Source organism: Toxotes jaculatrix, chromosome 3 (assembly GCF_017976425.1).
Source record: "Toxotes jaculatrix isolate fToxJac2 chromosome 3, fToxJac2.pri, whole genome shotgun sequence".
Taxonomy (NCBI): domain Eukaryota; kingdom Metazoa; phylum Chordata; class Actinopteri; family Toxotidae; genus Toxotes; species Toxotes jaculatrix.
The window spans coordinates 10,301,348-10,326,942 of record NC_054396.1 but is presented as its reverse complement, the minus strand read 5'-3'; the positions used below and the strand labels follow the sequence as shown (position 1 = coordinate 10,326,942).

General features: G+C 41.5%; 2 protein-coding genes across 2 annotated transcripts; one reads left to right on the top strand and one right to left on the bottom strand.

Annotated features, from left to right (window-relative positions):
* Positions 1–78: 78 nt before the first annotated feature.
* tnks1bp1 (tankyrase 1 binding protein 1) lies at positions 79–18,966 on the bottom strand. The gene is made up of 11 exons (XM_041033451.1): positions 18,641–18,966; positions 15,502–16,524; positions 13,761–14,589; positions 12,513–13,379; positions 4,575–4,687; positions 3,011–3,107; positions 2,636–2,780; positions 2,355–2,488; positions 2,080–2,252; positions 1,857–1,942; positions 79–918 (listed from the first exon to the last, which is right to left on the bottom strand). Exons 2-10 carry the CDS (start codon positions 16,512–16,514, stop codon positions 1,867–1,869), a joined length of 3,447 nt encoding a protein of 1,148 aa, XP_040889385.1. The 5' UTR covers positions 16,515–16,524; positions 18,641–18,966; the 3' UTR covers positions 79–918; positions 1,857–1,866.
* A 1,387-nt stretch (positions 18,967–20,353) lies between these two features.
* On the top strand, positions 20,354–25,198 carry LOC121179346 (protein unc-119 homolog B-like). Its single transcript, XM_041034138.1, has 5 exons — positions 20,354–20,674; positions 21,620–21,733; positions 21,993–22,092; positions 22,307–22,479; positions 24,035–25,198. The coding sequence occupies exons 1-5, from the start codon at positions 20,443–20,445 to the stop codon at positions 24,145–24,147; spliced, it is 732 nt and encodes a 243-aa protein (XP_040890072.1). The 5' UTR covers positions 20,354–20,442; the 3' UTR covers positions 24,148–25,198.
* The last annotated feature ends 397 nt before the right edge of the window (positions 25,199–25,595 follow it).

Genomic DNA, 25,595 nt, shown 5'->3' with positions numbered 1-25,595 from the left:
ATTTAACACACAAATATGCAGGGCAAGTTTCCCATAAAAAACACATGCTCCATTGCATTTCATAGAAAATGTTTTAATAAAATTCCCTCAATTTCCTCTTATCATACAGTATGTTGATCTTACATGATTAACCGTAGCCTTAACAGCATTAATGATAGTCAATTGTCAACATTAAAAAGGCACTCAAAAAAGACTCTGAAGCAGATAAAGGCATTTTTCTGGGTTAAAGATTTTACAAAACACATTTCCTGAATCTGTTATAGCATGCCAAGATTTCCTCTCAGCTCACTGTTGATGCTCTGACCAGCAACTCAGTGTCTTCATAAAACCCAAGTGTGGAACCTTATTTTAAAGAGACAGGCATTCATGGTGTTTCAAAAAGAACAGAAAATATCCCTTGACCCTGTTAACTACAGTTATGTACTTAATTACTCTATTGCTTAGATACACTGTATGGACGGTCATTTGTTATGATGTTTCTTAAAGTGCTAGGTAGTTTTACTTGAGACGATCTGTGATTGGTAAAATAATGTAAAGAGGATTTTATACAATTTCAACTAAATACACACAAGGTGCAAACCATTATTTCCTGTATATACAGTGGAAGTGTGTGAGACGGCTTTGCTCTAAAATATTTTGGGGTATTCACCCTCCATTGAGCCTCTGTACAACAGCTGACAAAACGTACTTGGCATTAACGTGTCACAGACGGCACATGGCCTTGGCACCATTATTTCATTTACAATATGCAAAGTTCTTGATGGCCTCTATATTCAGCAAATTCCCCTTCTGCATATACCAGAAAAAAGTCCAAAATAAGGCACTCAAAGCACAAAACTGGAGCAATCATGGCAGGGTGAAGCAGCAGCAGCAGCAGAGATGGATTGATTCTTGCTTAACAGCAACGGCACACAGCTCCTAAACGCAACAGAAGAGACAGTAGGTTCAGAATAAAGTTTCAAACCAAAGCAGGCATCTAATTTATGCAATCTATTTTAAATACTTCACATAACATTTGTTAGGTTTCTTTGCTATCGTAAGTGCATTCAGTTTTAGCATCAATGACCTGAGTGGTGCTTAAATCCATAACCCTGTAACCTGTAACACTAGCATCCACCTTTTTTTTTTTTACTAAGCTATACATAACAAAAACAATGAAGTCAAGAGTAAAATATGGCTGTAAGCAGTAATTGCACAGAAAAGTAAAAGAGCATCAAGCAGAGGAAACTGCACTCGGGTTCAATGAGGACGTTTTACCCACAGTGCAGACATGACAGGTGAAAGTGTTGCAGAGATAATAAGGACCATTTCCTTTTATTGTTTTTGCTGTCAGTTTAGTCACAGTCTGCATTAAATAACAAGAGTGTTCCCGAGAGCACCGCAGAAAAGTTTAAACCATTCACTCTCTATTACTGTGAACCTATTCAGCTGCCTTGCATTATGACTCATAAGCAAATTAGTCCTGTTAAATAATGCCTTCACTCCTACAGTAATTCACTGTATAAGCCAAATGTCAAAACCTTCACGGGTCGATGCGCATCTATGGCTGATCCTGTTAAGTCCTATAATGTTCTACATTTACAAACCATTCACTGGTTATGAACCTGTAATGTGCATCTTATAAATACCAGTATCGAAACTATACTGGTATTTGAGAAATAAGGAGGACATTCTTTCCTGAGACACACGGTGACCACTCGATCACCTCTGTGAGACAAAGTTGAAATGTGCTTTGACAAACTCAGAATGCTGGTAAAATGAGAAAAAGAAAGAAAGGTATGTTTACGAATGAAGCAAGAGGTTATTATTTTAAGTTTTCATTTTATTATATTATGTGTCTTATCCATATTACTCACCTGTGTCTGGCTAAGCCTCGCTGTCATGCTGACTCAGACGCTTCTTAGATTTCAGTTCTTTCAGCCATTCAGGAGCAGAGTTGGCACTGAATGACGCACAGAATCACAGTTCATTCAGTGTCACAATTAAAACGCATACCACATCTTAAAATAATTTTCTCATCATTTCAATTCATTAAAATATATATTTTTTTGGAAGAGTGCTGTCATGCTCTGTTCTTACCCACTGTCCGTGCCGCCTAAGGGGGGCAGCACCCGTGCAGCCCCAGCGAGATGAGCGGCAGAGCGAGGAGAGGGTGCTGGTGCTGTTTCCTCGTGTTGACTTCCCTTCTCTTCTCGGCCCTTGTCTTCTTCTGTTTCCTCCCCTCCTACAGCTGTTCTCTTTTTTAGCTGAGCCTTGGGGAACAAGTCAAGCACACTTTACTCAATGCAAATGCTGCCCTTTTACATCATGTTACATTTATTAAAAACTAGGAAACATATTATATTTAAGCTCACAATAAAGTCTGTGGGGCTCAGACCAGGAAACACAGGGACTCTTTGAGAGGTGGGAGGAGGAGGACAGATCTTCGGTTTTGGCTCTTCCTCCTCTGAATCTGACTCCCTCCGCTTGGGAGATGCCTCCTTTCCATCTAAATCCACAGAGTTAAGAATCAAAACAGAGAGTAAATCAATATTTCCAGTATATGGTGTAAATTGCTTGTTTACTCTAAATTAAAAGAATCACTGAGCTCCAGCACTCAGTGTAGATTAGAGAATGTAATGGATGCTGTAATAACCTGTGGAGTCATGAGCCCTCCAGTCTGGGCTTTCCCTCTGACTCAACCCTGCACGGAGCGAGCGTGATGGGCGCGTTCGAATTCGCCTCTTACCCACATCTGCCTTGGATCTCTGTGCGCTGGTGTCGAGGAGAGGAGCAGAGCTCTGTGCACAGATACACACACAGACACAGAATCTAGCAAGCAATATACAGAGTAGACTGAATTCATTGGTGTGTATTAATGTTCCACCACACTTTAACAAGAGCGCATGTTTTCCCAGTTGGGTATGCAAAGCAAAAACCAAACTACATTTAAATATTTGCGACAGAAGACGCAGGAATCAACTGTCACCATTCACAAAGTGGGAAGTTTACAAAACAAAGAGTCACCAACCTCAGGGAATGGAGCAAACTCTGGTTCTCTGTGTAAATCAGTAGTGTCAGCATCTTGAGAGGAGGCTTCAAGAACTTGGTCAGGGATCGGCTTTGGACTGAAGAGAGAGAAAGTTATTTAGAATCACAAGAGGAAAAGGCAAAGTGTATTGTTGAGATGCTTTCACTTCATTTATTTTCTCAGTTAATTTTAGTCCAAGTTTTACTCTTCTGGTCTTGTGTGTTGTGCTCTATTGACCACAAGGGGGCACAGGGAGTTCAACTCCTGAAAATACGTGTTGGCACCTTTTAATGTGCAGCTGCAGTTGGTTATGCTGTTACAGGATTTCCGTTTCAAAAACAGGAATTGCATGTTTCATTTTTGTTGAGCACGTAAATGTCAACATTTGTAAGGTCCAAATCACACATGGTGTAAATGTCAAACAAAAAAAATGGAAAACGGAAAAATAACTGGTTTTAAAAATCACACTGGGCCATTTTTTACATGCTCCACTGATTACTTATAAACCAGAGCAAAACATGGCCCTTCAACCTGCACCTCCGGGTAGTGCTGAGCGGTATGACCAAAATTCACGGTATTTTGCAAAATTATATCGGTTTCACGGTATTTGACGACCTGAACCCGTCTTTCTCAACTGTGCTTATAGGAACCGTGTCTTTAGCTATATGAAGTGTTATGGAGTTGGTTATCTCCATCCACCGCTTGCATTTTCTCTCGTACGGCGTACCTTTAGCAAACGCTTCAACAAGTGACACCTGACTCGCCTGTCCTTCAGCTTTGTCACTTTTACCTGATGGTGTGGAAGTCGATGATTTTAGTTTAAGGCATTCTTGGTACTCCAAAGCATGTTTACGGCTAAGGTGGTGCAGCAAATTGCTCGTGTTACCACCTCCGGCGACAACTTTAGCTTGACAGCATTTGCGGTACATGGTTGTTTGGTCCACGTCCGACCTTTTAAACCCGAAGTACCTCCAGACAACAGACACGGCTCCTTTTTTCGGCAAAAGTTCTCCTGGGTCTTCTACTTCAACTTCTGGTACCATTTCTGGTTCAGAACTTCCCCTGTCCATTTTCACCACGCTCAACAACTCCACTAATACTCCTACTCTGTTCCATGTGTGCTTAGCGGCGCAGCAATGAAAAACGTCCCCCGTGAAACAATTTACCACCGCGTAGCGTTCCGGACATGTTTGGGCCATTTAAACAGGTAAAAAAATAAATAGATAAATAAATAATTAAATAATTAAATAATAAAATAAAAACCGGTTTTCGATGGGAAACGGTATACCGCCCAGCACTCCCTCTGGGCTACATACTTTAAGACTCCAATGTCAAATAGCTATAGGGCTTCAATTTGTCAGGAGTGCTCAGTCAGAATCAAATCACTTTAATGTGGAGCCACACCTTCAGCACAAGGCACAAAGAAAGACACTTAAACCTGTCCTGTCCTGTTTGTCAGAGTAAATGAAGGAAAGGAAGTCACTTAAACATACAACACAGACATCAGTCTGTAGTCCACATTAACGGGGCTTTGTATTGTGTTATAGTGCAAGCTCTCTCCTACCTGTCATTGTCAGATGTCTGATCACGGCCCCCATTCTGCTGGTCTGGCTCACTGTCAATCAACGCATCAGTGTCTTTGTCTCCTCCGCTTATACAGTAACTGTTAACCTGTACCTGAGAGATAGAAAGACTATTAAATTAATCTGAACATGAATAAGAGAAACATATTATACAATATAGCCAGAAAAAACATGAAGGAAGAAGAATTTGATTTTGTGGGATGTAATTTTGTAAACTTTGATTTCACCTCTCTTTGGATCTACTGCTTTATCACATGAAATCAAATAATGTGAAATGCACCTCGTCGTTCTGTAAATCAGCACATTAGGACCTCACGTTGTGGACCTAAAGCAGGGAGAAAATGGATTGTGTGCTGAGCCAAGATCACTAACTACAGAGGGAGAGAGAGGACTAAGGACCAGCCAAGCATGCATCTTTTAATGAGCCGGTCACAGAGGCTGGGCTGTCCTCAATAAACACCATGAGCGTGTGTATGCACACATACGCTCTGCAACACACACCTACATGCGTATACAGAGACGCACTGAACACACTCATGCTGTCACGCCCACATGTTGGAATGCATGGGTGCACACACACAGATACAGACACACACACACACACAAACAAACTCAAAACAAAAGCAACTACTGTGCACGTCCTCACAAACATTCCTTTAAGCTCTCTTCACATTTTGTCAAGGGGCACATCCCAGTGTTGTGTTGTCTAATATTATCACCTGGATACAAGACAACACTCGAGTAAACACCTCTGCCCTCCATATTATCTCATAGCCATTTCATCTCCTTCCTGAGTCCATTTATCACTCAGGACTCACAGAGCAGCTTCATTTGCACAATGCCTGTTATCTGGCAGCATCACAGCATGAATGAATAGGCTTCTAGTGATTTTCCTATAACCACAGACTGTGTTTAGTTCCAGAGGAAAACAAAGTCTGGTCTAACAGAGGCTCAGTCTACAGTAGAACAATTCCACCATCATGCATGTCCTACCTTCACTGAGGAAGAGCTTCTGCTACTGCAGCTAACAAAATTTTTTACGTTGTAAACTTTGATAATTTTTCAGTACATATGATTGTATCGCCTCCCTTTCATACTACTCCAAAAAGCCTCTGGTGAATTCAAAGAGAAACTACATCAAACTTCTAAATAATTCCTGTTTGGCAGTGGTACAGGTATGCATCAACAATGAATGCAGCAATGAGTGACAGAGCAGGACAGAGTGTCTCAGTCTCAGATATGAGGATGCAAAGGAAACTGCCAATCCACTTTTCTCAAGCCTATGTCTGAGAAAAGCAAAAGATTACTTTGCCACAGAGCAAATGAGATATTTTAGTCAAATTTAAGTCCACTATTTCTCTCCTTTTAGCTCTGTTTTGGCCTCTACCAACTCCTGAGGGAAATATTTGGTCTTCAGTTGCTAAAAGCTCCACTGTGTTGACCAGCTCTACTACATTCTGGGCAAGTAATGGGTCAAAGACTTTTCACTAAAAACATCTGTTGGCTGTGGCTGGAAAAAAACCAAAACAATGAGCTTAAAGATGCTAAAATGCTTCATAAAGCTGAGGGGAACTGTGATAAACCCAGCTGTTTTTTCCACCATGAGCAGCCCCATTCACATGACACACTGTCATTTGAGCCATTGTTAATATAAAAATATCTGCTATATGCACATATAAATTCAGAGGTGCAAGCACCCACACTATGGGAACTCTACTGTGATACTGTTGGACTCCTTGGACATACTCCTACAAATAACTGAACATTTAAGACAAAAACATCCACTTTGTACAGACACAAGTTAAAAATTTCACCACAAAAACACTACACATGTATGCTTCACTGAGCCTGTGTATGTGTGAATGTACAGAACAGTATGTGCTCGGGTAGAGGACGTACAAGTCAGGACAGAGTCGGCTTCATTATAGTTTACCTGCATCACATTTTTGTCACGGTCAGTGGAATGTGTTGGAGAGCTTGTTTACGATGTGGAGAGGACAACATCCGAAAGATGCCACAAGCACGACTAACTGAGACTCTAATCCAGGATAATAGAGGAAGACCGTCGACAAAACATCACCTCTAATAAAGGGAAGTGATGGATCAGCAAATTAAGAGTGGAAATAGCCTGCAGGTTATTTTCCCTTTTAATGTCTTTGTCTTCTGTGAATGTGCACCTACATATAAACAAACAAACACACACATTCACACTCACATGCAGGCAACAACAATAGTTAACACTTGAAAAAATAATAAGATTTAGAGACAGATATGTCTTAAACATGAATAAGTAAACTTCCTCATGTGTTGCAGTTGGCACCCAAGTATACCTTTTTTTTATCTTCAGAGCAGATGATTGACTTGGCATCATCATATCTGCTGTAGATCCATTGGACAAAGTGCTACATTGAGGGCTATTTCATCATGAAGTCTATTATGATGTGCATGCTTTATCTTGACACCTATTTATGGGCCGTAACAAAATTTCAGACAATATTATCATATACAGATAAACATTTATACTGGGGTGAAGGTTTCATTCATACTTCTAAAATGTATGCTCATTAATCCTTTCATTTAAAAGTAATATATTACAATGTAAAAAATGTAATAAACTGGGTGATAATACTATCAATTTCTGCTGTGAAAAACAGCCACGACTGAGTGAAATTAAATGTGCAGCGGGAACAAAAGGCAGATGTAGATACAGAGGGTGCAGAGATAAACAGTTGGACTTGGATAAACCTTGTCTGTGTGTGTCGCACTTTGTTACAGTCCTCTGCTTTATCTCTGACACACACCACAGACAAAGATGGAACCGGCATGCATGTACACTGATAAAACCCCACATTTGGACAACTTTATCACATAACTGTGTCCTTCCTGAAACAGACTGCCACTGCCTACTGCACTCTCTCTTTTTTTATTTGCATGGTCATCTGGTGACACATGGGTGTGGAAATATTAGACTAAGGAATGAGTTACATGGGAAACATGGAGCAAAAAGTAACAAATGCCTACACTTATGTATTACTTCAATGAACCCAACCTTTAAAAACCGCTGTGTTCATTTATCATTGTACCTAATGTCAATGAAAATGAGCTAAGTAAAATAGGATTTTCATTAAACAGTATATTACAATTAAACTTATCCTGGATGTGATAGGTGCAGAACATTTAAGAGAATTCATTTCCATCTATTGGGTTAAAGCATCAGCTCTTACTGAGCAGGTTTCAGTGGTTCTCCTTTGCAGAGTTTGCCGACTTCTGACGGAGAAGCGGCGCAGGGATCTCCTGCTACGTCTGGCGAAGCTACGAAGCGGTGACATGGCTCTCTGAAACCTTCCTCCTCCGTCTCCACCTTCTTCTTCTTCTTTATCCTCCTCTTCCTCCTCCTCCTCCTGCTTCTCTTCTGCAGTGCCCCACACCAGCTCCAGAGCCTCCTGCAAGGAGCGTCGTACGCTGCCCACCCAGCCCGCCACCTGCAGTTGGGCGGCCGAGAGTTTCCCTCCCAAGTACTGCATGGTTGAAAAGCTCACACAGCTGGTCGTCCTAGCACTAGGGTCACCATGGGAACTGGGTCACCAGAGAAACTAAAGTTCAGCTTTGTTAGAGATGAAGGGATTTTGTGGGTGAGTCACAAAGCTGGATGTGTGATCTGGTTTTCAGTTGTCATTTTCAGAAAGCAGAAGGTGAAGAACTCAAATAGTCTTTTGCAGAAAGACGACATTTGACATCATACAAAGCGAAAAATAGTCCTCATTTGATTTGAGCGTGAGGTCATCCTTCCCATATTTTTATGGTTCAGGTCACACAGATTTCCTGGAACAGTCTATTATTTGCTATCAGTAAAGAAGTAAATCTGACCAGCCATTTGTTTACACTGTGACAACACTGCTCCACTGCAGCATTCACAGTGATGGATGTGACATGCTAAACAGAAGTGTCCCAAAGAAAGAGTGTCCCATCATCACAATCACATTATCATCCATTTAAGACACTGACAGGTCTCAAATTTCAATCAAAAACTTCCTTTAGCTCGCAAAAAAACAGGAAAGCGATTTTCAGTCCTGCACAAAACTATTTTGTGTTACCTCTTTTCTTTTTCGCTGAGACTTGTTCTGCCACAGTCAAGCCTGTTTACTTGTGTAAGTTACGTCCCAGGTCACGTCGCAACTTCATTTTCCATTCCAAAAAAGAAAAAAAAAAGGAAAAGCAGCGTGGGAAATATCTTCCTCTCCAAACATCCGAAGCCAGGTACAGAGAGGTAGATCACCCCCCGCCCCCCCCTTTTATCTCCTCTAGACCTGAGTGATTTCAGAGAATGTCATAACAAAGCGGAGGTCTGTGCTCAGATGTGGAAAATCCCGAGAGAAAGAAGGTGTGGCAGGTTGGGCCAAGGTGTTTTCTGTACCTCCCTCTCCTCTGCTCTCTTCCAGTGGCTAAATGCAGGTAATGAATGAACCAGGTCTTTGTGAGCGGAGGGGGAAGAGAGGACAGCAGAAAACAGGAAGACTTTCCGACAGTCGACAGAAAGTTTGAGCAACACGGAGCAATGGATAGATGACTGAAAAAATGAACAGTGGACAAGTGCACTTTCTTGTCCGTGGTTTAGCCCATCCTCTTTGTGTGTACGTGTGCCAGAAAGTGTGTGTATATGTGCACGCGGGTGACGGACTCTCTCTCAAAACGGAGTGGAGAGATTGAGAAGAGAGACAGAGAAAGAAAGCAGACAGGGGCACCATGTATGGTCATTCTGACACGCTTCCCTGTTGGACAGATCCAAATGAGGACACGATGACCACATAGCACCTAGGCCCTACTCGCTATAAGATCTATCCATCCATCTGTCTGTCTGTCTTTTAGTCAGTAGCCTGAATGAAGGTGCACGGTCGGCTGCACAGCTTGTGTTTACCCAGTAAACATTTTCCTCATTCTGCTCTGTCAAATTGAAATGCTTTTCTCTGCAACACAATAGAGTCTTTGCTGTGGAGATTTTACTTGTAGCCTAAAGAGGACACGTTTAATTCATTAAACCATACTGTTTAATGTTGCGGTGACTATGTTATAGTGTAAGCTACTGTATATGAGATAAACTTAAGGAAGCATAAGGAAGTACAATGTTTAAGAGCAGCAGCTCCACTCAGTGGTTAAAACAAGCATGTACTCACACAGTCACAACCAACACAGCTTCAATACAAATGGCCTTATGCTAGAAAAGTGGTTATATACAATGCTCCCTTACTAGTAACTTGGATTATGGTTTGTTTGCTTGTTTGTTTAAAGTGTGCACACCGCAAACAGACACACAACGTCACAAAGTACAGTACATTCACGCAGTTTAGGGCTCCAGAATTCAGTGTTTTCATTAACTCTGCAAAAATGCTGCATGTTCAAACAGGTGGTTAACTGATCTGTCCCGACAGCACTGGCCCCGTCAGCCGTTCATTCACTCTGAAGCACAAACTCTTCACACTGTTCACGTTGAATTATTTCTGTTTGCTGCCTTGTTGCTTTTCATGGCGAAGTGTGAGATACAGATTGTACTGTAGGTCATGTTAGTTTAATTATTTAATTACTGGACATGACATTGCACTTTAAATTGTGTTCAGGCCATTTGTGGGTTTGTTTTTAGGCAGAAATCTCCACTTTAGCCTTTTACTCTGTTAGCTATAGCAAGGCTAACATTGCTAACATGGCCAAAATCTCACAGTTAACATTAACAAACTGACTATTACACTCCCAGCTGATTAGGACTACTTCTTTCAAGCGGTGCAGCGATTACATTTATTTGTGAATCCACCCAGAAGTTAGTTTGGACATGGTTTGTTGACTGCACCTGCACTACAACTTCAATGTGTGCCTGAATGTGAACTGGCTGAACCAGAAAATAAACTTTGTCTTAGCAACTGGCTTATGTTATTCAAATATTTCATCATATGAGATAATTTGCACAAATAAACATAGTTTTTGTTCATTTTAAAGCATAAATTATAATTAGAACGAATAAAAAGTCAACACTTGTAGAATTTGTAAGATTAAAGACCTTATGGACTTTTAGACTTAAAACAAACTAATGACAGAATTACATGTAGGGTGGAGGGGTGATGAAAAGAATTTCACTACACAGATGTTGAAATCTGTGGAGTGAAATTAGTTGACAAGGTCATTTTTAGATTCACAAATTAAGTCATTTCACCACTGAAACAATTACACACACACACTTGTACTTACATCTTTGTGAGCCCTTTAAAGTTGTGAGGACCGACCAAGGTTTATGCTGAAATTGGTCCTCACAAAGATAGATGTACAAGTTCACACACCCACACTTGTTTGTGTCTACTGTGCTTTACAGCTCAGAAACTTATAATGGGTGAAATAAAAAGAAATGAATGTCTGTTTTTGGTTAAGCCAGTAATTTAAGAGAATAATTTGGCATTTTGGGAAATATACTTACTCACATGCATGCTCAGTTAAATGAGAAGCTCTCCACCACTCTCACGATTATGCATCAAATATAAAGCTACAGCAAGCAGCTGGCATAGTTTGTTTCTTTAGTCTGTAAGCCGACACAATCATGTAAAATAGTAATTTTTTTACAACTTCGTTATGAATAAAAAATAAACTAAAAACAAACAAGATATATGTTAATTAATAAGCTTTAGATGTCCTGGTAGGTGGGTTTTATTATCTTTGGACAGAGCCAGGCTAGGTGTTTCCCTCATTTCCACTCTTTATGCTAAGACAAGCTAACCATCTGATGGCTCCAGGTTCATATATATCATACTGATATGAGAGTGGTTATCAGTTTTCTCATCTAAATCTTAGCAAGAATGGGCTTTGTGCTCAACATGTGGTGTATTCGGCGAGGCACTGAACAGTTCAGGAGATGGTTGTCTTTGCAGCTGACTAATCCCTCTTCAAGTTGTTGATTACAGTAATAAATAAAGGCTAGATTACTGCAAAACAACACCAAAAATAAATCTAAAACATGTGAGCTGGGAACTCTCTCAGTGCAAATTGCTGAACTGGCTCTTAAATTCACTGCAAAACCACTAGCGCTTACGAGGTAACATTTCTGTGTGCTAACACTCACCCAGAGCTGCTGGAGATAACCCATCCAAGATGCCCATGTGAAATACATGCTCTCCTTTACATGCTCCAACATCATCCTTTTCTTTTGGACTGATTTTTAAAAAATATTAGACCTAATTATGTATTACATGCAATAATAATATTTTCCGTACGCACAAATGAGGAGAAAACGAAAGCAGTAGAAAGAAAATTGAGGGAGAGTTGCAGAGGAAGTCAAAACCTCATGTTCTTGTTAGATTTCTGATTATCATAACCACACTCCTACATACGTACACCACAGAACACTGAGTTCATGCAGTTGCAAATGTCAGGAAGATTCAGACAGTGCATTAGGGACGTAAAATATGTGAATCCTTACTTTTTGTCAACCCTGAAATCTTCAAGGGAAGTACTACATGAGGACCGTGCACATTCACTTACAATATGTTTTTTTAATCCTCACACCTCCTGAATCACTTATGATACTCCGATTTTTAGTTTTTGGATCTCAGGCCACGCTTGTTTCATTCCTCAGTGTCACACCTACACACACAACACAAACACACGTTCTTGCGTCGTGACTTAATCAGGCTGAAGCAAGTATGACAAGATATTTTCCCTCGTGCTACAGAAACGGCGCTGCGCTGGTGCAGGTGAGGTGTGTGCGGCTGCCTGGCTGATATGATTCAGAGGTGAAATAACATTTACGTGTACACTCCTGTCTCTGTTCTTTGAACATCACCCTTTGTGTGTAACTGCCATTCATATGCTGGTGCTCACGACAACAATGACAAAATGGTTTCCCAATCAAGCTGCAGGCGAACAGGATTGAATTTAGTATTTACCTTCTGATTGTCTTCTTCTTCTGATTCATCCACCTCTTCCTCCCTCTCCATCTCGTCCACCTCCTCCTCCTCCTCTTCTCCCTCCACCTCAGTGGAGATAAGCTGTTCCTCCTCTGGCCTCTCCTCCACCTCCTCCTTCTCTGGACTCTCCATGGTAGGTGTAGGCTCTGGGCTGTCCTGCTCTGGTCTCAGGGACACCAGCTCCTCCACCTCGTCTTTATCCACGGGACTGGCAGCCCAGCTCTGGACGACTGGACTGGTTTCTGCTTTTGCCTGTGAGCCCCATCTCTTTGATTTGACTGAAAAATCATCAAACTCTACCTCGATCAGGGGCTTTCTGACGGAGAAGTCATCGTAAACAACTTCGATCTGACTCTCTGTGGGCTCATAGGGGGAATGTGGTGTTTCTGACTTCTGAGTCTCATCGTCAGAGTCAAAGCTGATTAAATTTGACTCGTCCACTGTGCTCTCTTGTTCCCTGTTGGTCAACCCAAGTTCTTCCCTTCCTCTCTCTTCATCCATTTTTAGCATTTCCAGTTCTTTTTCTTGCTTTCTTTCCAGTTCCTCTTCTATTTTTTTCTCCAGCTCCTCCAGTCTTTCTTTCTCCATCTGCCTCTTCCTCTCCTCTTCCCTTTCCTCCTCCTCTCTCTGTTTTTCTATTTGCCTCATTCTTTCCATTTCCTCCTCTTTTTCCTGCTGCATTTTCCTCTCATGCTCCCTTCTTTTTCTATCCTCCTCGCCCTGTCTCTGTCTTTCCCTCATCCTCTCTTCCTCTTTCAGGATCCGTTGCCTCTCCCTCTCTTTTTCCTCAGCCTCCTCTCTTAATCTTTCTTTCTCCCTCTCATCTTGTTTGAGTCTTTCCTCTTTCTGCCTCGCCCTCTCTCTGTCCTCCTCTTTCTGTTTCTGCCACATCAACTCCAATGCATTTTCTCTCTCCCTCTCTTCTTCTTCTCTCAAACTCTCTGTCTTTTTCACCCACTCTTTTTCCCACTCCTCCTCTCTCTGTTTCTCTATATTAATTTCCTCTTCTCTCAGCTTCTCCTCCAATCTGTATACCTCTTGTTCAGTAATTGACCTCTCCTCCTCTTCTCTCAGCTTCTGTCTTTCTCTTTCCTCCCTCAGTCTCTCCTCTTCCCTTTTCTCCTCCTTCAGTCTCTCTTGCTCTCTCTCCTCCTCATCTTGCTTTAGTCTCTCCTCTTTCTGCTTCGCCCTCTCTCTTTCCTCCTCTCTCTGTCTCTGGCGCATCACCTCTATCTCTCTTTCCCTTTCCATCTCTTCTTGTAGCCTTTTCCTTTCCTCTTCTCTTAACCTTTGTCTCTCCATTTCCTCCTCCTTCAACCTCTCTCTTTCCTTTTCCTCCTCTCTCAGTTTCTGCTCTTCCCTGAGCCTAAGCTCTTCCTGCTCCCTGACATTTTCTTTCTCCCTTTCTTCGTCTTCTCGTTTACGCTCCTCTTCTAACTTAAGTCTTGCCTGTTCGTTCTCCTCTGCTCTCCGCCTTTGTTCAAATTCCAAATGTTTCAGTTGTTCCTCTTCTTGTTTGTGGATCTCCTCATCCTTCTTCTGAAAAATTCCTACCCGTTTGTAGACGGGCACAGAAACAGGAGTGTCCTCCTCAGTTTTATCCTCAGGAGCCTCTTCTTCTTCTTCTTCTGAGCTGGATTCAGACGGTGAGCCCAGGCTCACTGGAGGGCCACCATCATCTCTCTCCACGGTACCAAAGCGAACAGAGCGACGTTTAACATTGTCTCTCTTTAGAGCACGTTGGGCACTTTCACTTGAGGTTGAGTCTCCCTGATCAGTCTGGGTTGTAGATGAGCTGCGACTGCGTGGTCGATCCTCACCCTCTGTTGATTTGTTCTGCTTGTCCTCTCCCATTGTCTCTGACCAGCTATTCAAAGACTTCTTTTCTGTAGGAAGTTCTTTGGATGTTTCCTCTGAGGAATCTGAGGGTGGTTCTGCTGGGGAGACCTCTGAGCGTGGATCCACAGCCTGTATAGATGACGATCTGGTTAGAGAAGGTTTCACAAGTGACGTTGTGGGGGTTTTCTCTGTTGAGGGAGAAGTTGCAGGCTCAAAGCTGTAGAGGAGACAACAAGAAAAAAACTTCAAGGACAATGTAACTTTCCAGAAACAGTGTCCCTATTACTCTGGATTATCCACAGAAGGGTTTATTACTTCAGTATTTCAATATCTACTTCAATATTTCCCCCTGAAATGTAGTGAAGTAGAAGAATAAAGCAGCATGAAATGGAAACACTCAGGTATTTACATTACTTGAGTGAATATATTTAGTTACATTCCACTACTGCTCAAAATATAAAAATAAAACTATCCGCATATCCACATACTTTGGGTGATAGAAGCAATCGGTGAACTACTCCTTAACTGTTATGCGTGCTCATGTAATAGGCTGGACATCTAATCTAAAAAGTCCCAATCCAAGGTGGCATGGTTTGCACTCTTATCTGAACTTGGTTATTTGAGGACACAAATCTGGCCACAATCTTAACATTGCAAGCAACGTTATTCATTTACCACACCCCAATTACTGTCCACACACTGTGCACATTAAACAAAAAGGAAAAGAAAACAGTCCTGGTGTCACTCAAACTTTCCTGCCTCAGCGATTCTGGACTTGCTCTTTCCAAGGGAACCAAAACGACAAAAAAACAAAAAAAAAAAAACATTAAGGAAGCTCACATCTGCACTGTGGTCTAAATAATATTTGTATTTTATACCCCAGCTCTGAAAATAAAAGAAAATAATACCATAAAAAAATAAAATAAAATAAAAAAGCACCAATTGTTCTCAGAAAGAAAACATTACCAATGGCCAGTAATAAACATAACAGTCATAATATGTGCCCCTAACCATAAAATAAGCTTCTTGCTCAGCTGCACTTTCAAGAGTATGTTCTTTTCCTTTTATTCTTGTCTGGTCATGTCACCAAACACAAACAGTATAGATGAAAAAAAAAAAGCTCACTCACCTTCTAGAGCGAGGTCGGGGTGCAACCTGAGGCTTCTTCGCAGTCTTCGGACCCGGAGAGCTTGTTTCCACCGCCCAGTGTTTAATTCGCTCTTTCACACATCCTGTGCTATTTACAATCTCTGGCTCCTCTTTCTTCGTCCCGACCTCTGGCTTCAGCGGGGAGTCAAACAGAAGACTGATTCTGCGTTTTATGCTTCCCCCTCCGCTATAGTCCTCCTTCGGCCCCCCTTCGTCACTCTCTCTGTTTGATGGTTCTGTTGTAGTCTGAATCTGTTCTGGTTCAGAGGACGCTGGCTTATTTAAATCTTTGGTGCTGCCTGTAGATTCAGTTCTAGTGGGCTGGGGAGGCAGGGATGGACCACCTGACTCGAACTTTGAGGTGAGCTCCACGGGCAGATTCTTCCTGGTGCCGCCCCATCGACATGTTGCATTGACTGTAGAAGAACCGTCACTCCCTGATTCTTCAGGCTTTTGGACGACAAAAGCCTGAGTTGCATTTTCTTTCTTTTCTCCGTCCTTCTGCTCTGAGTTAGTTACAAAATCCATGGATGCTTTGTGGTTTGTCTGGATGACATCGTCTTTCTGGAGTGGCTCGTCTTTGGGTGTCTCTTTGGGTGGAGGAGTTTGTGAGACAGGCTCAGATTTTCCTGGAGCTACAGTAGAATCAGGAGTATCCTCTTCATGTGCACTTGCTTTACTTTCTGTGGTAGTTTTTGGTTTATCCTTGGGTTGCACACTTACAGAACTGGCTTTGGAATCAGACGTGGTGGTTTGTTGAGGAGGTTTTTGAGCATGGGTGGTCAGAGTTGGCTTGGGGACACCTGTGGCTTCAGATTTTCCAGTCTGGTTTGCTGTTATAGTTTTGGCAACTGTCTTTGGAGCATGGATGGAGCGAATGGTGGTGTTCTTCTGCAGAGAGAAGGGCTTGGGAGTGAGCCGGGGTTTGGGGGCCAGAGTCGGCTTGGGGTTTGAGGCACCTACAGCCTGGGAAGTCTGAATGGCGCTCTCCATAACTGAGTTGCTGAAACAGGAGAGGAGAGGATGTGTTTACATTCAGAAAACTCTGTATTTACATTGAAAATACATTACCACTCTCACCTGAGACACAGCCAGCTGGCAATGTTGTTACAAAGACAACCAGATAAGTCCGGTCGGTCTAGATTTTTGAAAGCATATTACCTCTGCAGGAGCCAAGGGATACTAATCAATTACACTGAACACACACCAGAAACCATGAAAAGTCTTGCTGTTAAAACCATATTTGTTTTCTAACTCAGTTTCCTTCTTCAGTTTTTTACCTTTTTAATACTAAAAATGTATTGACAATGAATACACTATTAGTGTACCTTTTAAACAAGCAGTTTCTCCCTCACAGTCACAGTCTTATCCGTCACTGTCATTTTCTTCAGCCTGGGGGATAATTGTAATGTTGCAAGTGTCTCTCAAAGGCCACTTGCAACATTAGGTGTGTACATACACTTGGTGTGTGTCCGTTTTTTCAGTTCTATATTATTATATTATATATACCCTTACAAGAATGAATCTAACATGTTATAGCTAACGAATAACAGGCCATTAACCTTCTGTCGTGAGTCTCTGATAACTTCACCATCACTTCATAGTGCATCCAAAACGGTTGTGGTCATGTAATTATCTGCAGGGCTGCAACTAACTATTTCCTTTATAGAGTAATACGCCCATTACTTTGTTGACTGGCTGAATGGTCCACAAAACGTTAGAAAACTCATGATGAAACACTTGGTAAAATAGGAATCGCAGCAGGCAGGCCGGAGACATGTTGTCAGGGGACTTGAAGAGGACCTGATGAGTCATCACACATCTACAACATGATCTGCAGTAATGACACAGTCAGATCTCCTGAACTGAAACCACTGACAGATGAAAAGCTGCAAGCAACTTCAGACACAAACACGTCACATGAACACTGGTGTCAGAACTACTAAGTTTCTATTCTACACCCTGTAAAAAAAAAAAAAAAAAAAAAGATAACAGTAATGCTTACACTAAATACCACAGCCATTGTAATCAGCATGTCATCTGGTTTGACCTGTAAGACTTTTGCACAAACCGGTAACTCCACGCCCCACAATTTAATACTGTACAACGCTCAGTGTGTCAGCAGTATGCTCACTGTGTCACTTTCACATTATCAGTCTACAGCTGGTGAGCCTGAACAGTTTTGATGCACAAAACTATTCTTGCATGTGATATGTGCTGTTATTGCCTTTTTTTTTGCATCATTGCTCAAACACAGGGCACCTTTGGGTGTGCATTATATTGTGTAATGGGATCAGATTGGGCTCCTTAAGCTGTGCAACACCACCCAGTGAGGTCAGATAATGCGCTCTGTTTGTTTCTGCTTTCCTCTTCTTTTCCCTCTTTACAGCTGAATTCCTGAGAAATAAACACTGTCTAGCAGATAAAGCTTCAGCTGATAGATGATTTGCTAGTTTAGGCCACATTCATGCGCTGCAGGACTCCGCAGCAGCACTGAGCTTGTGGGCTTTTGAGAGTTGCTTTATCTTTGTTTGCCTTTAGAGCCTGTTACCCTGTCGAGGCTGTCGTTACACTCGGTGCCTTTTGTTTTTTTGATGTCCTCTATATTATCTGTTTACTCCTCTGAGTGATGCTGCGAAGCTAAACTCTTATCAGTTGAGTCGCGTGGAGCCAAAACATCGCGATGGAGTGACTTGTAGCGCAGATTAAACGGCGAAATTAACGCCGTATCAATACATATGCTTCATCTCGGGTTGTTAATAAGTAACTAATAAACGCGTCAACAATGAACTCCCAGTCGTTGAACCAGCAGCGCGTCCTCTGTGTCTGAAGAAAGAAAGCTGAGATCAATGGATGTAACTTTGTGTTAAATTTAAGCGAGGATTTCAGGCTTGTGAAGGAAACTGTGAGTCTTTTGTAAGGATACATGTATGTAGATACTCATGTCTGGATATAACGTTACCCAAAATATCTACGCGACACTGGTAGGAAAACATATATCCTAAGGATTGTGCACTTGCTGCAAAGGGAAAAAAATAGCTTTATGAACCTCTGTCCCATCGGTCCAGATATTTACATTACGTTAGCAGAGTAAAAGTATTTGATTTTTCTGTCTTTACCTTTTGTCTTCACGCAGTCATACAGGTTGAGGAAGGAAGGAAGCGGGAAGAAGTTTACAAAAGAAAATTGGCTCTTAGTTTTCCGTGATGGTCTCGCCTGCTGAGCTGTTGTCAGAGTTTTTTTTTTTTTCAAGTCATTCACACTAACAAGACGTCAGACTGCTCCTACACCCTGCAGACACTCCCTCTGCCCGCCGCCCCCAGGTCGGACCACGCTGCTCCGGGGTCAAGTCACACACAGTCAGACACGAGGAGGCGGGAAGCGCGGTGTGTTTATTTCAAAATAAAACCACATTAAATTGGGTTAGGCAAATGCACGGACTTTTAGATCACCACAGCTAAACTAGCCCATCACTGAGGAGATGTTTTCATCAGTTGTGTGTCACAGACTTAAAATAAATTAAAGACCTGATTCCCAAGAGGAACTTCCAAATATCAAGCATCGGCGCATTTTTAATTTCTTTTTCAAACTATGTTAACAGAGCAGTGACTATTATATATCAGGTAATATTAGCAAAGAAAATATGACAGTTAAGGCAATACATTGGAAAAGCTGGGCTATTCGTGCTGACATATAATGGAAGGAATATACACAAAAAAAGTACTCAGTGAATGGGCTTTAATTTAACTGAACGCTAAACGGCACAGTTCTTACAGCAGACTCTTTTCTTATGAAAATTTGGACCGGAAGTGTTCTGTAAATTCAATAACTTGGTGGTTGTACTCAGTTCAATTGACCAGACAAACAGGTTCTGACTGAGGCGAAAAGCTAATTTACCCAGAGTGAAAAGGAATTGGATCCATGCAGCTCTCTCTTCTTTATGGAGAGTGCTGAGGCTACCTCTGGCATCTTCACAGCAGGAAGCGCCCATCGGCTCTCACACAGTGTAAACCCTCATTTGCATAACACCTGGGCCTTTACAACGTTCATTTGCGTTGCATTCATTTGTATCAGAGCAGGAAACACCACACCGGTAAAAGTGACCAGGATTCAACAAATCTGAGGAACAGGACTTCTTAGATGAACACACACACACACACACACACACACACACACACACACACACACACACACACACACACACACACACACACACACATTTATTTTACATAAGGTAAAAACACGTGAAGAGATTATAAATTACATTGCTCATGGTTTCCAATCATTTTGGGTCAAAGTGCAGTTTCTACTTGGGCCCCTCGTCATGTTTGAGATGTCTGTATGGTGTAATATTTTACAAAAAGACAGATTTATGTTGCACAACTTTGTTTTTTTTTTTCTCCTTCGCTATACCCCCCATTAACCTTTTCACAACCATATCCTGTGACCCCTGAGGAGGGGCTCAAGCCCTAGGTTTGAAACCCCCGAACTAAACTACCTAACTGTATAAGTAGAATTAGCTTCATCTCAATCAGGTACATCTGTATGCTACTGTAATGTATGGAGCTCATATTTTTATAATATAATATCTATTATAATAATAATTATTACTACTACTACAATAATAAAAACTATTAAATGACATATTAGTGTTTTCCAGAGCTGTGTGAAGGGGTTGTGTCCGTCGCCCCCTGGTGGACATTTCGATGAACCTCTTCACACCCTGCTCTGGCTCATCGGACGAGTTGTCATGGCAACTGTACAGCATGTGTTTACAAAAACAAGAGCTTGACCGTTCACCGACACTTCTCTCGACACTCGACATCCACGACGCCATCTTCTTCTTCTTCTTCTCGCTTTTATCAGAGGGGGAGACAGCAGACGCTCCTTCAGGCACAGAGGAGCCCGAGGACAGTCGAACATGAGCGGAGCCAAAGCCCGCAGCGACGCGCCTGTTGCTGAAAATGTCTCCAGCGGCGGGCACAGCACTGCGGCTCCTCCGCGGGACCGCAAGCCCGGCGGAGGGGTTCTGAAGAGGCTCAAGTCCCGGAGGAGCCAGGTGGACAGCAGGCCCGTGACGGAGGAAGACCTGCGGACACAGAGTGGACACATCACGCCGGAGGATGTGTTAGGACTGCGGGTGGCTACGCGAGGTTTGAGTCTCTCTCTCTCTCTCTCCCCACTGATGCTCAATGTGCTGCCCAGGCTGAACATAATGTGACCGATTCTCTACAGTTTACTGTAGAGAATCACCTCTGCACACATCACCTCTGCACATCACATGAAATCAGAGCACTGTCCTACGTGGCTGTCATTTAAAAATGGAGATAAGACAAATATGGTTCTATATTACATTTGTTATAGGAGAGGATACATATCTGACATCACAAATGTAGGACAATCTTCCTCTCATAAAAAAAAAAAAACAGTTATTTGTATTTTGAAGCAGCTCAATGAATACTTATTTAATGATGGTTGTGATATTAAATGTCCTCTTCTGTGTCAGTTTAACTTACAAATATGTTACACTTAAAACTCTTTAAAATGTCCGATAAAATGAACTCACAGAGCAACACCAAGACATCACACTCAGGACTGACCATGTATGTGTGTATGTAGTCATAGTCAGTGTAGTGGCCTACAGCTGTTGCAACATATGAAAGGAAAGGAAACAGGAGAAACAGAAAGGAAATAAAGAGAGACTGAATTTAATGCTTCATTTCCCTCCTAATAGAGAACAGCACTGTGTATGGCTGTTAAATCATGAAATCATGATCAAGGTTTTCAATCTCTCTGTCATTTCCATTATTTTCCATTAATGCCGGATTTTCCTGTTGGCTCTATCGTTGTGAACTCGCAGTAACCCCACAGTGATCGTTACAGCTTGTGGTTGCAACGTTGTGTGCGTTGTCTGTGTTCAAACAAAACAATGTCATCTGAGTGTTAACACAGTCAAGCACAGTGTTTTGCATGTAACCTTGGTGCATGTCAGAGCAGCCTGTGTGTGTGTGCTTCAGCAGAGTGCATATTAACTAGATTGGCTTGAAAATCGCTTCAGTGTTTATAACACTCCTGTCATCTTCCTGTCGTTGTTGCAGGGTACCTCTGTAAACCCGAGGACAATATTTATAACATCGACTTTGTGCGCTTTAAGATCAGAGACCTTGAGACCGGCACTGTCCTGTTTGAGATCGCCAAACCCCCGCATACAGGTACTGTGTATCAGCCCTTTTCTTGTTTAGTTTAAGTGTTTGTTCTGTAATGCACATGCATCTGTTGCCTGTGAAGTACGTGGCTATGGAGCACATAAAAAAAATCAATGTATTGACTCTGCTGGCAGCTTGTTATTCGCTTGAAATGAATGACTACAAACAGGTTACCAGGTTCAAAAACATTCATATCTGGTTATTCTGAAAATTGTCCTCTGTCTGAATGATGTGAAAAGTGTCGGCCCTCTTTTGTGGCTCTCAGAGGATGATGAGGAGAACAGAGAGGCAGACGTCAGCGCAGGCCGTTTCGTACGCTACCAGTTCACCCCAGCCTTCCTGCGACTGAGGACCGTGGGAGCTACGTGAGTGACTCACACATCAGCAACACACAGCTAAGAAAAACACACTCACCTGTTCCATGCACAAACAATGAAGACAATTGCTGCATTGTCTTGTATCAGCTACACACTCGCAGACAATTTGTCTTACCTGTGGACTGACTGTAATAACATTATAAATACACAAGAACGGGTTTGATGTTGCAGCGTCTCCCTTCTCTCCCTGTTCTTCCATTAGGGTGGAATTCACAGTTGGAAACCGGCCTCTAAACAACTTCCGGATGATCGAGAGACACTACTTCCGTGATCACCTGCTGAAGAGCTTTGACTTTGACTTTGGCTTCTGTATCCCAAACAGCCGCAACACCTGTGAGCACATCTACGAGTTCCCTCAGCTGTCTGAGAGTCTGGGTGAGCCTCATTTGTCATGACTATTATGGGTAAAACCTAAAAATGCCTTGGTTAGTGTCATTTTGAAAATGAAAGAATATTATGATTGTATCAAAGTACACTGCTGTATGTTGTTTGATATGCTGCCATTTAGAAGCGATGGAAATACAAGGAAAACAGATGAGTTCCTACTAATGATATTTCCAGGAGATCCTTGACTCCTGCCTTGTCATGTGCCACAGTGGAACACTTGACAAACGTAAACATTAGGTTATATTTCAGAAGCCGTTTTGGTGGTGAGCTCATCGTTTTGTGGCGACTCTTTGGATACTAATTGGATACGCATCTCACAGCGGGCAACACATTCTTTAGCAGCTTGTGCTACCCACATGAAATTCACAATTTTCTTCACCCCGTTACACTGTAGTTAAGCAGTGTGTTGGATAATTTGATCCAAAATAACATCCTGCACTGTGAATGTATGCATTTTCTTGACCCTTATTAATGGGGTATGCTTTATGGTGGTCTGTGTGTCTGACTGTGTGTAGACATACTCTTGTGAAAACACATGATACATGATACTCATATCACTGGCTCCCTGTTGAAAGAGTTATTGATCACTTTACTGACCATAAAGAGATTCCTTCATAGTATGACTACACTGTAAAAGACAGAGGAGAAAATCCACAGTTGTCATCCTGTACAAAAAATACACTCTCGAATTCAGTCAGAAATAACATGAAACTTCATGGCCCTGTGCTTCAAATGTGGCTTAACTAAGTCAGGCTAACACGGTGTTATCAGGCTAAAATAATCCTGTTTACTCTTGTACAGCTAATTTGGCTCTCTGAAAGCAACTTAGGGGTTGATTTGTTCATTCTAGATGAGGTTACCTTCCACTCCCATTTTAAGTAAAGGCAAAATGAGTAGAGAGCTGAAACCATGATCAGTATTCATATGATTGGATGAGTGCTGATCGTATGATTACAGTTCTGTCAGGTGGGTGCCTTGTCTTGTCTTGTTACTGGTGTTGTTTCTTCAACATTGTGCTCTGCGAAGTCTCCACACTTTGATAGTACCAGGGAATCTGGTGAGACAATGAGTGATGCTGGATGCATGTAAGCTGAGGTTCACCCCTGTGGACATGCCAGACACTTTTAAGTGACAATCATCTGCCTGCTATGAAAAGGACACATTCTTAAAGTCTTTCAATAAGCAGATTTAATTACATTTACAATTAGTTAACAAAGTTACTTATGAAGTTCATTTAATAAGTTTTATTGTTCAATGACAAATTTTCATTTTAATGTTAATGATTTAAATGCGGTATGTTCCGACTCTGTTTGTCTTTTACTACTCAGAATTTGAATCTTGTTGCTTACTCTGTCTCAAAATCTGAAATGGTGCTTTTTCATGTACAAACTTTTATTTTTCTCAACAGTTTATATAGGTAAAATTCAATAATACTGACCCAGTTATTTCAGGTGTTTTGTAGTCTGTCGATTCTAATTGCAGGAACGGTAAAGAAAAAGTCTTTGTTGCAGTTACTGACTTGTATATATTGTCTGATTTGCAGTCCGTCAGATGGTGGAGCATTCTTATGAGACCCGGTCAGACAGCTTCTACTTCGTTGAGAACAGACTGGTCATGCACAACAAGGCAGACTATGCTTATAATGGAGGACAGTGATATCTGCCTGTTTGCATGCAAACACACACACACACACAAACATGTGCATGCACACACATACTCTCATTTATAGATATACATATACACACATGCATGCACATACACGCAGATCATTCACTTATACACGCACAAGCATCTCCAGACATGGTTGCGTTATATCTGAAGTTTGTGAAGATGAATTTCCATTCTTTGCTGCCATGTTCAGGGGATGTTTTTGATATTGCATAAGGCCAATATCAGTCTGTACTCTGACATCCAAACAGGAAGCTGCTGTTAGCAAGAGGTACAAATCGGGTTAATTTAATCTGTTTTTAATTATGGACAGATCGCTTTGTAACCAAAGAGGACTCATCATTCTAGTGGCCATGTCTGTTTGTCTCAAATAGACCAAATGGTTATTAGATAGATGGTTAGCCTCCTCTTAGCAATTTTAAAAGTGTCCTACCACCCACTCAAAACACACACACACACACATACACATATTTGCGCACACACACTCAATCCCCAAGTGACACACATAGTGTTTACGCAGTGTTTGTCAGGAGCAGCTGTTCTCAGAGCTACCGCCTCCACAATCCACTCCAGACAATATCGGGGGAGAAAGAGAGAAGCCATCCACAAAAACACTCCTGTCAAACCCACATGGTCACTCCTGTGATCCTCTCCCCACCTCCCTCTCTTCTTTCACTTTCATATGCACACATAAACACATCAAAAATAGTACTGTATAAGACTTTGATCAGAGGTCTCTGAGATCTTACTTTTCATTTTTGTTTTACAGCTTTCTCTGGTTGATAGCAGCATGGGAATAGATCAGGTAACAGCAAGAAAACGAAAAAGAAGTTTCATTTAGAAAATGCTCATCATTTCAGAGAGGGGCACATATTCGGTATCATGATACATGTGATGATACAAACAAAAAAAAGGGAAAGATTTTTTTATAAATCACTTTGTATTCATTATGGAAAAAAAAAAATAATCGTACTTGGTCCAAGGAAGAGTTTGGGTTTCTTGATTTGAAAGTCACATCAAATATTCTTATTCTCCATCTTAGTTTAGTTAGGTGTATTTTTTTTTAAATCATTCCCTTATTACATAATGTCTTAAAACATCAAAACCAAGTTAGAATATGTTGGGAAAATGAGTGTCTAGATAGTGTACCTCCTCTTTGTACTTTGTAAACTTTGGTGTTCAGGGTTAAAGGTGGTGTTTGTAAAAAAAAAAAAAATATATATATATATATATATAGTTTGTAAAAAGTGATAAAAGAAAATAAATGTACATTTTCAGATACAAGATGTGTCACTCTTGTTTCATTTCAGAGGATGAGAATAATTGAAGAGGGTCGACTTCATTTTAGTTCAAGGACAAAAACTACCCAAAGTGTCCACTAGGAGGCGTTGCATTATAACTAAGCTACAGAAGAGTGGCACTGGTTTCGGTTTAGT

Bases quoted from the DNA above. Each gene is read 5' to 3' on its own strand.
- LOC121179346 (XM_041034138.1), top strand. From the start codon at position 20,443: ATGAGCGGAGCCAAAGCCCGCAGCGACGCGCCTGTTGCTGAAAATGTC. The intron at 20,675-21,619 runs GTTTGAGTCTCT...TCGTTGTTGCAG, and splicing joins ACTGCGGGTGGCTACGCGAG to GGTACCTCTGTAAACCCGAG. The intron at 21,734-21,992 runs GTACTGTGTATC...TGTGGCTCTCAG, and splicing joins CGCCAAACCCCCGCATACAG to AGGATGATGAGGAGAACAGA.
- tnks1bp1 (XM_041033451.1), bottom strand. From the start codon at position 16,514: ATGGAGAGCGCCATTCAGACTTCCCAGGCTGTAGGTGCCTCAAACCCC. The intron at 2,489-2,635 runs GTTATTACAGCA...CTGTGGATTTAG, and splicing joins GAGGGCTCATGACTCCACAG to ATGGAAAGGAGGCATCTCCC. The intron at 2,253-2,354 runs GTGAGCTTAAAT...TTGTTCCCCAAG, and splicing joins TGAGCCCCACAGACTTTATT to GCTCAGCTAAAAAAGAGAAC.